This window comes from Schistocerca cancellata, chromosome 7 (assembly GCF_023864275.1).
Source record: "Schistocerca cancellata isolate TAMUIC-IGC-003103 chromosome 7, iqSchCanc2.1, whole genome shotgun sequence".
Lineage (NCBI taxonomy): Eukaryota > Metazoa > Arthropoda > Insecta > Orthoptera > Acrididae > Schistocerca > Schistocerca cancellata.
The window spans coordinates 236,807,499-236,820,528 of record NC_064632.1 but is presented as its reverse complement, the minus strand read 5'-3'; the positions used below and the strand labels follow the sequence as shown (position 1 = coordinate 236,820,528).

Here is a 13,030-nt window from a genome sequence, read left to right as displayed (position 1 = left end):
TCAATTGACAGGTTACTTTGTAACATATTCAAGTACACTATACTCATGCTAATCTGGCCCTCAGTAGTTCGGCCTCACAGTAATTCGGTGCACATCCAAAAACATGTGCACAATGAATTATTGTGTGCAACAATGCTTAGTTAAACAATGCTTTATATACTGTATTTAAAATTGTAGCTTTCTTTACAGTTCAGAATTGTGTCTTCTAAAAGGAAACACATTACACTAGACCTCAAGCAGAAACTCGGTATTTTAGATAAGTTAAATTGAGGTTTTTTGCAGAAAGCCATTGCTGTTGAGTTCATTGTTGGACGAGCAACTATTTATGACATCAAAAAGAAAGATGATGTTATTCAACAGTACTCAACACAAATGGATAATGAGTTGGGAAAATGGAAGATTATGTGAAAGAGTGAGAATGAAGAACTGGACCTGTTTATAGATGGTTCATACAACAATGCAGTAAAGGAATTCCAGTCAGTGGCCTGATTAAAAAGGAAAAAGCAGCTGCATTTAACAAACAACTTGGCAGTAGTAACTTGTTTGCAACGAGAGAAGGTTGGCTATCAAACTGGAAAAAACAACATGGCATTCAGCAGCTGACAGTCACCAGGGAAAGTCGCTCAGCTAACGATAGGGATGCTGATGAGTTTGTAAGCAAGATACGGAAGATAATAGAGGGAGAAGATTTAATTGCTGATGCCTTGTATAATGCTGATGAAACAGGACTGTTTTACAAGATGCTTCCTTCAAAAAAAAAAAAAATAATAAGCTGCCAAGAATGAGAAGGAAGCTCATGGTTACAAGCATCAGAAACAGCACATAATATTAATGGCATGTCGTAATGCAAATGGGAGTCATAAACTACCGCTTATGGTGACTGTAAAATTCCGAAATCCATGTTGTTTTCAACACGGTGACATAAATACTCCACCAGTGCAGTATTGTGCTGAGGAGAAAACGTGGATGGTGGTTCATGGAACCACCAAGAGAATATTTGTCAAATATTCTCTTGGTGGTTCCATGAAACATTTGTACCAGCAGTGAGAAAAGAGCTAAAGAAGAAAAAGCTTCCGCTGAAAGCTATCCTTATAATTGACAATGCTCCCAGTCATCCTTCGGACATTTCTCTAAAGTCCAGTGGTATACATGTACAAGCACGCTTTCTCCCACTCAATGTGACAGCCCTAATTCAGCCTATGGACCAGGAAATTTTGGAATCAATTAAACGTCATTATCGACATTCACTTCTCGTCTCCTTGCTGAATGAAAGTGAAAACGACTCTATCGAGACTATGCTGAAGGCATGGAAAGAAATTAGCAGACATGATGTTTTCCAAGCAGCCAAAGCATGGGATAAAGTGGAGAGTGCTACCATAATGAAGAGCTGGAGCAAGTTGTGGCCATCCATTGATGCCGAGTTGGATCCAGTAGAGAGTGACAGCGATAAGCCAGTCAATTCTGAATTATCAATTACTTTGTACACTGACATGTTCCACAACCTTCCGGAGGAGACAAAATTGATAATGAAGATGTTACTAAACAGCTGAATGGGGAAAATTGTGATATGGACCAAACTTTAACAGATGAAGAAATAATCAAAAGCATGCAAGAAAGTAATGATAAAAGTGATGAAGAAGAGCACACAGGAGGAGAAAGAATGAAGATTTCTTACACTGCTTGTGCTGAAGGTGCCAAAGTCTTCCTCGAGTACATTATGCAACAACCAGATACATGCAGTACCAATGTAATGCTTGTAAAGTGGTTGCTTAATAAAGCATGTCACCATCATGTATCATCATTGTGACAGTTAAAAATTAGGAACATGTTTCATAGTGAGTGATACTACTGTATAATTATGTACAGTATACAGTCAAGGATTAAGTTTTCTTTGAAAATTAATGTATTTTTGGAATTAATAAAGTATATCCTCTGTGTTTTAAAATTGTACGCCTCAGTTTAATAAAGTACAGTACACTATATCCCCTATGCTTTCAAAATAAATAAAAAACAGAGTAAATGAATAACATAAATTTCAGACACTCAATAATCTGGCACTTCTGCTAATCCAGCACCCATATGTGCCAGGAATGGCTGGATTAGTGAGAGTCTAGTGTATATATGGTTTTGTACATAGAAGCTAACTGGATTTGTGATTTAGTTTGCTAGTATTTACTTAAATGGATCATCTAATGCTAACTTGGTAATAAGTTGAAATCGATAATGACATCACTTGTGTAATCTAACAGTGAAATATATAATAATAATAAAAAATTACAAGATGGTCCCTGTATTTCCATAATGCAGTCTGTGTGACTTCAGTTACCCTTTCTTATGAATTGCAAAGTTGAATGCACACTGACATTGCGTATATTATATTCTTACTTGAATAAATTGAAAGAGTAAGAGTTACCACTCACCACAGAGCTGAGAGTTATTTTACTACTTAGGTCTGAAGGAAGACATCATCAAAAAGCTTAGCAATGTTGCCAGTCCTGTTTATGCACATGTTGACCACTCAACACCTCAGTTATATGATGAACTCTTACTTTTATACATTCCATTATTTATTACTTTGCAGTGGCATATTATTACTTGAGATATTATTTACCCAAAACTTTCTAATGTCTTTACTGAAAATTGCAACTATTCTTTCCCATATTCATGTATGTGAATTTCTTTTCCTTAGGTCTTCTCGGGCCAGCAAAGCGTGAACAATGGTTGCAACTTAGAGCAGAAATTGAAACCATAACAGACAACTGGTTAACATTAGCCAACAAATGTCTGACGTTAATTAATTCACGGTAAGTAGCAAGAATTAAGCTTATAATGGTTAATTCTATTCCTATACTGTGAAAAGGATAGTTGCTACTCATCATATAGCGGAGATGCTGAGTCGCAGATAGGCACAACAAAAAGACCGTCACAAGTATAGCTTTCAGCCAGTAAGGCCTTCATCAAAATTAGATGACAAACACATACATATACACTCACGCAAATGCAACTCACACTCACATGGCTGCAGTCTCGGCAACTGAGGCCACACTGCGAGCAGCAGCACCACTGCATGATGGGAGTGGTAACTGGGTGGGAGTAAGGAGAAGGCTGGGGTGGGGAGTGGGAGGGATGGTAGGGTAGGGGCAGCAGACAGTGACCTTCTGCTGGGGATTGGACAGGGAGGAGGTGGAAAGACAGTATGGCAGTTATGTGCAGTCGGGAGGTTAGGCAAAGGGCAGCAGAAATGTAGGTGGGGAGGGGATAGGAGAGAAGTAGAAAGACTGGGTGTGAGGGACGAATGAGGGCTGTGTAGTGCTGGAATGGGAACAGGTAAGGGGCTGGATGGGAAAGGACAATGACTAACGAAGGTTGAGGCCAGCAGGGTTACGGGAATGTAGGATATATTGCAGGGGAAGTTCTCACCTGCACAATTCAGAAAAGCTGGTATTGGTGGCAAGGATCCATATGGCACTGGCTGTGAAACAGTCATTGAAATGGAGGATGTCATGTTTGGCAGTGTGCTCAACAACAGGATGTCCACTTGTTTCTTGGCCACAGTTTGTTGGTGGCCATTCATGCGGACAGACAGCTTGTTGGTTGTCACGCCCACATGGAATGCATCACAGTGGTTGCAGCTTAGCTTGTAGATCACGACTGGTTTCACAGATAGCCCTGCATTTGATGGGGTAGGTGATTTTTGTGACCGGACAAGAGTAGGTGGTGGTGGGACGATGTATAGGACAGATCTTGCATCTAGGTCTATTACAGTGGTATGAGCCATGAGGTAAGAGGTTGGGAGCAGGGTTGTGTAGGGATGGATGAGTATATTGTATAGGTTTGGTGGACAGAGGAATACCACTGTGGGAGGGGTGGGAAAGATAGTGGACAGGACATTTCTCATTTCAGGGCATGATGATAGGTAGGTGAAACCCCTGCAGAGAATGTAATTCAGATGTCCCAGTCCTTGGTGATATTGAGTTATGAGGGGAGTGCTTCTCTGTGGCTGGACAGTTGAAATTTGTGAGATGGTGGGAGACTGGAAACATAAAACACAGGAGATTTGTATTTGTACAAGGTTGGGAGGAAAATTATGGTTTTTGAAGACCCTCAGTACGTTTTGAGAGGGACTTCTCATCACTACAGATGCGATGACCATGGGTAGCTAGGCTATATGTAAGGGACTTCTTGGTATGGAATGGGTGGCAACTGTCAAAGTGGAGGTATTGCTTGTGGTTAGCAGGTTTGATATGGATGGAGATACTGATGTAGCCATCTTTGAGGTGGAGATCAACACCTAGGAAGGTGCCTTGTTGGGTTGAGTAGGACCAGGTGAAGCAAATCGGGGAGAAGTTGCTGAGGTTCTGGAGGAATGTGGATAGGTGTCCTCAGCCTCGATCCAAATTGCAAAGATGTCATCAGTGAATATGAACCAGGTGAAGGGTTTAGGATTCTGGGTGTTTAGGAAGGATTCCTCTAGATGGCTCATGAATAAGTTCGCATAGGATAGTGCCATGTGGGTGCCTATAGCCGTACCCCGGGTTTGTTCGTAGGTAATGCCTTCAAAGGAGGAGTGACTAGGAAGGAGGCTGTTGGTTTGGAATCTGTCGGGCATTGGGAAAAGTAGTGTTCAATAGTGGTAAGGCCTTTTCCTATATGATAATGTTGTTGTTACACCACTTAATGCCTTCTTTGCAGTGAATGAATTCACATTGCTTTGAATTTATGAGGTGACACCACAGTAAGTTCATGTATTAAGGAAGGAATTCGACAAACTGAAATTTCAGATAATAACACATATATCTAAGAGGCAGCTGACACTCGTGGATTTTAACACAGGAATTCTTTCTTCAGTGTGCCTGTGAAGCTGATGCCATCTATCTTGCTAAATAGAATGCACCCAGGTTATGTGTGAAGAATGAGCCTGGGTTTCCAGAAACTGAAAGTACTATTATCTGTTTCTACATGTTTCTATGACAGTAAGAAGAAATTGTTCCTCCTGACTATAAATACTGGCCAGCCCACCTGTCTATAAAAATCAAAGTTTTCTGAACTGGATTTTCATTTTTTACACAATCAACCATCTGTTTTGCCAGTGAGAACTCTTTTTTTTTTATTTTTACAGCTATGCTGTACTAATATTTAGATAAAAAATCTGGTTTCTCATAACTGTGTTGGTATCCTGTGACATATTTTCATGCAAGAAAACACCATGTTATGAATTTATTAAATGAATGAGGTATCCAGTTTCTGAATGAGACAACTATGCAGCACATTAGTGTGAAAGTGAACAGCTTCTCTCTCTCTCTATCTTTCTCTCTCTCTCTCCCTCTCTCTCTCTCTCTCTCTCTCTCTCTCTCTCTCTCTCTCTCTCTCTCACACACACACACACACACACACACACACACACACACAGACAAAGGAAAGAACTGTGATGAATACTTAAATTTAATCTTTGGTCTGGGGCTGTCAGGCATAGTTCCATATCAGAGATTTGATACGTGGTGCAGTCTAAATGGCTATAAACCCAACAATGTCATAGATGCCATGATCTGCAAATAGGCAACTGAAGGAAATGTATGATTTCCAAGTTTAACAATGGAAAATCGGAGGTGAAATAACAACAGTTTTTCAGTGCACCTGTCTGCCATTCAGTGCCTCCTCAATGTAATTAGTAGCAATCTATCAATCTAATACTGATGTTATTTCATCCCAGATTTAGCACTGTTAAAATTAAAAATAATAACAACAAGGCTGTGGTTAAATAACAAAGCAGTGTGTGTGTGTGTGTGTGTGTGTTGGCGGGGGGGAGGCAGGGGAAGAGGGGGGAGTGGCAGAGGGCGGGCAGGATGCACATATGCACATATATATGTGTACTCTAATGCATTGCAACATAATTCCACACCACCTGCAACTGTTAAATTTTTTGATTTTACAGTTTTGGCCTGGATGCCATTATTGGCTGCAGGATAATCAAAAAGCTTTGATGACAAATATTCCATATATCTTACATGTGCCCTCAGCCTTACATGACTGAGAGCAAATATATATAAAGTTGTGCACTGTTGTGACATGTTATCATACCAATACTCAGAAAATAACCCTGAATAACTTTCGAAATTTTATCGGTGAGTTTTGGGTTGCCCTGTATGCAAAGAATACCTATATGTGTTAAAGTAGTGACTCAGGGAAGAGATATGTTGCATAGATGTGCCTTCTGCAGTGATCATAGTAGTGTTATTAGGTAGAACTTACATGTTACTAACTATTCACATCTCTTTCCTCCTTTGGTAAACATTAAGCAAATATGCAATTTATTTCTGACTCTTAGTAAGGAACACCATTTATCTGCAAATGATAGCTTAACTTTTGTCAACTAATTTTCTTATAATTAAAAAACTACTGCATAAATGCCATACAAAACAATGTAAATTGCTGCTAGTTAATAGAACTAAATGACAACCTTGAAACGAAGAGTTAATCAAGAAGTGTTTGGTGTCATAGTTAGCATCTCATACATTTTTATGTCCTGAGGCCTTCATGTTTTTGTGTGAGATAACCCGTGGAGTATTTATTCAGTGGTTCATTGTTTTTAATTTAATTTCTAGGCCCAACTGCGTGAATGTGTTGGTGACGACAACGCAGCTCGTGCCAGCACTGGCTAAAGTACTGCTTTTCGGCCTGGGTGGAATTTTTCCTATTGAGAACATTTATTCAGCTACAAAAATAGGTAATAGTAAACTCATAAAATAGTTGTTAAATGTTATGGCTGATGTATTTACTTCCCTCCTGTCTGAATCTGATTGCTATTTATATAATTCAACATTATTTTAGGCAAAGAGAGCTGCTTTGAGCGCATAGTCTCCCGATATGGCAGAAAATGTACATATGTTGTAGTTGGTGATGGAACAGATGAGGAAGCTGCAGCAAAACAGGTAACTGTGAAATGTTGTATATCTTTCTTCAATATACATATGATTAGCACCCACTTAACGTAGGCAGAAACCTAATATGTTGACACAAAGACTTTGAGTGGAGAATTCCACTGCGATAATATTATTTACCACTGTTATATTTATCTGAAAATATTACTGACCTATATCAGAGTGCTATGTCTTTTTATGTAACACAAATAATTTAATACTGGTGAAAAGAGCATAATAAAACTCCACCTTACAAATACCGGTTGTACTACATCCTTGAGGATCTCCTCACTGTGAATCTATGGAATGAAAAGTATTTCTATCTATCTAAAAGGGTGTAGTAAAGATGGTATATGTCTGCATACAGACACATTACACAAGGAAGCTACTGTTGTTCAGACTGCTGTTATTTTTCCACTCTCATTTTATCTAACCTGAAGTTTTTCATAGATTTCTGCCAACCACTATCCCTACCCTGAGATAATATAATGATATGTATTTTCCTGTTATAAGAGAGCAGGAATTTTGGAAACCTGTATAAATGTATAGAATAATAGCGAGTATGAATAATACATACATTACAACAAATGGTGCATACACAGACCAAGAGTAATTATGAATTGGAAACACATTAGTCCACATCAAGCCTCAGTTGCACTGAATGCATCAGTACTGAGAAAGTTTCCAGGATATCCATAGGCAAGTTAAAGTCTTGTGCCTGTAGCCTTAGTTTTTAATCAGAATAAAAGGGAAAGCATGCCCCATCAGAACAGAATGGTGACGCATACCAAATTAGAATGATAACAGTATGTGACTGCAAATGCGTACATATGGATAGTGTTTGTCAATGGATTCAGCATAATGTTTTTAACAGTATTTACATGGGGCCATTTAATTGCCAAATTGGATGCATCAGACAGCATTTAAGAGAGAGTGGGGTATGAACATATGCTGTTAAATCATGGATGATCATTTCACTGCACCCAATCTCTTTGACGGTCATCTAACTGAATTACTTGTACTTACTCAAAGATAAAATCCACTTTTTCTAAAACATATGTCATTGCTGGACCACAGCAAGATGTAGTTTCATCTTGACTCAGTGGTCTTCCAAAATCATCATCATGCTTACTTTAATAGATTCTTCCCCTGACATGATAAAACAAAGCAGTATTTGGAAAAAAATTATGCAATCTTGGCACAGCCATGATAATATGTGGGAATAACAGAAAAGGAAAAAAGGACAGGACTTATAAAGTATACAAACCCCATTATTCTCAAGCTCTTTCCACTACACTACAATATAGAAACTCATTATTTTCAAGCTCTTTCCACTACACTGTCTTTGACTTGGTTCCTGAAATTTGAGCTGTTTCAGAGTTAGGCCTCCAGCAACCAGATCCCTCTAATGCAGTACCTTTTCACTTCCTGTATGTGTTCTTTACAGTTATTTAAGTTAGTGACCATTTTATGAGAATGCTCTATTTTCAGTATTCATTTAAAAGTGATACTATCAATTTCTGCTTTCCTTATGCACATAAACATGCTCATGGTGTCTGAAAAGAGGAGGCAATATTTGTTCTTCATAAAATCACATATGAAGGGATGGCTGGTGCATTCTGTATAGTGATGGAAATGGAAAAGAAATGTGTCACTAATTATAGCTTTCTCTTTTAGAGAAGGTGTCAGTTGTGTATAATAGTAAATTTAAATTACTGTTCACTTAGTCCCACCTCACCTTTATTTTGCAGTTGTCTGAGGCAGTTACAGATCATATCATTATCATAATTTTCTATTATCAAACTGCAGACTGATTGCTGTGATTAAGTTTCCCTACTTCTGCAGTTTACTTCAGTCTTTGTTGTTTCACATTTCTTTGGTCAAACTACATTCACTGCAGTTTGATTACCCATTGCCTCCATCTGACCCCTTCATTTCACAAGTTCAATTCATCCAAGCCTTTTCTCAAAATTCTCACCTATCTCCATTTCAATACTTTTTAAGTTTCATTATGTATTTATGTTTCCTTCTTTAATGATGTTAAATCTTCAAATTTAACACATATTTCGGACAACACAACAACACATATAAGTCACTGAGTAAGTGGACCTGTGTACAAGTCGGCATTCGATTAAACACTGAGTCTCAGTCTAGCGGCCGCTGCTCGGCTGGCCGCTTAGGTGGCGCAGCTGCTGCATGGCTGGCAGACAGCGCCGCACGTAGAGGACGTGCATAATTGCACGGCGGCACTTTGAATAATCGGCGAGTCACAACACTTTTCTCCCCTTTGAAATTGTTGCAGTGGTCTTGATGGAGGTGTCCTGGAGATGGCTAACGTCCATAGGCGTTGTTTGACTCGCCGTAAAGTCTCGAGGAGGAGGCTTCCCATACGGACGGAAGTGTCCCCGATGATAACGGGTCGAGATGACAGGAGACATAGGGGTCGAATCTGCTGGGGCCCCCTGCACCAATCTGCCCATTGCGGCAAGTCCAGTTGATATGACAGGAGACATGGGCGATGTGTTGGCATCCGTTGGAGGAGGAGGCGAGTAGATGTACTCTGACAGAGGATGGTCCTCCGGTTCCTGCATGGGCACGTCTCCTGGTGGCGTCCGTTCTGGTGCTGGCATCGCTATGACGGTGAGAGGGCTGTGTTGTGAGTATTGAGAGATGCCAAGATCCCGAGCATCAGGTAGAGCCAAAGGTGGTGTGGCGGCATTCGGAACAGGCGTTGCTGGCACCCGAGGCCGAAGCTGGTCCGAATGACGCACTGCAACACCTGTGTCCATCTGGATTTCATACAGGTGTCTGCCACGGTGTCGTAAGATGTGGCACGGGCTCCATTTTGGCCACCTGCCATATCCCCGTACCCAGACGAGGTCGCCGGCGGTGAACCAGCCAAGTGAAGGCACCCGTGCCCGTGAGGTGGGAGGCCGCAGAAGATGAAGTAGCGTGTGGGGCTGTTGGCCATGTAAGAGCTCAGCCGGGCTGTGATCACCCATGGGGGTGAAACGGTAAGACGCCAGGAACTGGAGAAGCGCGTCATCAGCAGCAGAAGAAGTCAGAAGTTTCCGCATCTGAGCCTTAAATGTGCGGACCAGTCGTTCAGCCTCACCGTTGGATTCTGGATGGAACGGTGGGGCCGTGACATGAGTAACGCCGTGACGAGCACAAAAATCCACAAAGTCGGAAGAGGCAAATTGCGGACCATTATCAGTAACAAGAGTAGAGGGGAGGCCTTCCAAAGAAAAAATGCGGGCGAGAGCACTGGTGTTTGCCGCGGTGGTAGGTGACGTGCAACGGACAATGAAAGGAAAGTTAGAATAGGCGTCAATTACGAGGAGCCAATAAGTACCTAAAAAGGGTCCCGCAAAGTCAGCATGAATGCGCTCCCAGGGCTTCTCAGGTAAAGGCCACAGTGACAAAGATGACTACGGGGCAGCGGCCTGTGATGCACAAGGGCCGCAGGCAGCGACCATGTGTGCGATTTCAGAGTCGATGCCAGGCCAGTACACATGACGGCACGCCAGAGATTTTGTGTGAGACACACCCCAGTGCCCCTGGTGAAGGAGGCGCAAGACCGAAGCACGCAAAGACGCAGGTACCACAACACGCGGCGAAGCATTGTCAGTGGAGAGGAGGATAACACCATCCCTAGCCGTGAGGCGGTAGCGCAAAATGTAGTAGTTCCGCAACGGATCAGAAGTCTTAGCGGACGGGCGATCTGGCCAACCCTTCTGAATACAGCGTAAAACCCGGAAGAGGGTAGGGTCAGAACCCGTAGCAGCCGCCAGCCTGTCCCCAGTGATGGGGAACCCGTCCACAACCCGCTGCTCGGCAACATCCAGGTGGAAACACAAAAGTTCATCCCTATCGAATGCCTGATCAGGACCCATGGGAAGGCAAGACAAAGCATCAGCATTCGCATGTTGAGCCGTTGGCTGGAAATGAATCTCATAATTGAAACGGGACAAGTAAAGAGCCCAACGCTGGAGGCGGTGTGCAGCCTTGTCTGGAAGTGACATTGATGGATGAAACAAGGAAACAAGCGGTTTGTGATCCCTAACAAGATGAAATTTTGAGCCATAGAGAAAAACACCAAACTTATGAAGAGCATAAATGATGGCCAAAGCTTCTTTCTCAATTTGAGAATACTTCTGTTGGGCATCCGTGAGCATTTTGGAGGCATAAGCGATGGGTTGTTCCGAACCGTCAGAAAAACGGTGTGCTAGGACTGCACCGACACCGTATTGAGAGGCGTCTGTGGCAAGAACAAGATGTTGGCCAGGTCGATAAGTAGCCAGGCACGGGGCCTGTTTCAGCATAGTCTTTAATTTCCGGAAAGCCGCGTCACATGACGCGGACCAGTGAAAAGGCACGTTTTTATGCAACAGGCGATGCAACGGCTGAGCCACCGACGCCGCAGACTGTAAAAACTTGTGATAGTATGCTATTTTCCCCAAGAAAGCCTGCAGTTCCTTAACAGATGTAGGGCGAGGAAGGGCATCGATCGTAGCAACAGTGTGTTGAAGCGGACGAATACCATCCCGAGAGAGTTGAAACCCCAAGTACGTGATAGATGCCTGAAAAAATTGTGATTTCTGAAGATTACACTTAAGACCGGCAGTCTGTAAGACATTAAAAAGCGTGCGGAGATTTTGAAGATGTTCTTCAGTGGTGGAACCAGTGACAACAATGTCGTCCATGTAATTGATACACCCCGGGACAGGGAGCAATAATTGTTCCAAGAATCGCTGAAAGAGAGTAGGGGCGCTAGCAACCCCGAATGGCAAGCATTGATATTGATAGAGGCCGAAAGGCGTGTTAAGGACCAGAAACTGCCGGGAAGCAGCGTCGAGAGGAAGTTGATGATAAGCTTCCGACAGGTCAATTTTAGAAAAATACTGTCCTCCAGCAAGTTTAGTGAACAGTTCTTCAGGACGAGGCATAGGGTAAGTGTCGATGAGGCATTGAGCATTTACAGTGGCTTTGAAATCGCCACAGAGACGAATATCACCATTGGGCTTAGCAATTACGACGACAGGAGAGGATCACTCACTGGAAGTGACAGGAAGCAAGACCCCAGAAGCAGTGACACGATCCAACTCCCGTTTTACCCGATCACGAAGGGCAACAGGAATGGGCCAAGCCCGAAAAAACTTAGGCCGAGCAGTGGGTTTGAGCGTGATATGAGCTTCAAAGTCGTTTGCATGGCCTAACCCAGGAGAAAAAAGGGACGAAAATGTTGTCGACAAGGAATCCAGTTGAGCATAAGGAATAGCGTCAGAGACAATATTGACAGAGTCATCTATGGAGAACCCAAAAACGCGAAAGGCATCAAAACCAAAAAGATTTTCTGCGTTGCTCTGGTCGACAACAAATATGGTAACAGTGCCAACGACGGATTTGTAAGATACCTCAGCATTAAACTGTCCCAAGAGAGAAATCTTCTGTTTATTGTACGTCCGTAATTGCCGAGTGACAGGGGACAGGAGTGGAGAACCCAGCTGAAGATACGTCTGAGAATTAATTATAGTGGCAGCAGAACCGGTATCCACTTGCATGTGAACACCTCGACCAAGGATTTGGACAGTGAGGAATAACTTCCCTGAAAGGGAAGAAGTGCAATTGACAGACAACACAGAATCAGAATCAGCGTCATGTTCATGAGCATCATGTATGCGGTTGGATTTACAAATAGAAGACACATGACCTTTCTTTTTGCAATTGTGACACACAGCCCAACGTTGGGGACAACCCTCGCGTGAATGTTTCGTAAAACACCGCGGACATGAAGGAAGTTGCCGGGGATTTTGCTGCAGTTTCGTAGTGGGTTGTTTACGGCTAGGCCGAGGCTGCGTGTGGGAGCGTACTGCAGCCACGTCGGCCAGCGGGGACGTGCCGCACGCGTCATCAACAGCGCACAAAGGTTGTATTTCCCTGACGTCACCCCACGCTTCTATTTGCGCCCCAGCGGTGCGAGAAATTTCAAAAGACTGCGCAATGGAGAGAACTTCATCTAGAGTCGGATTCGCCAACTGAAGGGCACGTTGCCGAACTTCTTTGTCGGGCGCCGACCGGATAATAGCATCCTGTACCATGGAATCAGCATA

At 42.6% G+C, this 13,030-nt stretch overlaps 1 protein-coding gene across 1 annotated transcript in view; it reads left to right on the top strand.

The window, feature by feature from the left end:
* LOC126091887 (eyes absent homolog 2) overlaps nt 1–13,030 on the top strand; it is a 43,854-nt gene that overhangs the window by 28,181 nt on the left and 2,643 nt on the right. Inside the window, exons 9-11 of the mRNA XM_049907182.1 lie at nt 2,690–2,804; nt 6,603–6,724; nt 6,829–6,929. Coding sequence (XP_049763139.1) covers nt 2,690–2,804; nt 6,603–6,724; nt 6,829–6,929 — 338 coding nt within the window. The remainder of the gene's footprint in view (nt 1–2,689; nt 2,805–6,602; nt 6,725–6,828; nt 6,930–13,030) is intronic.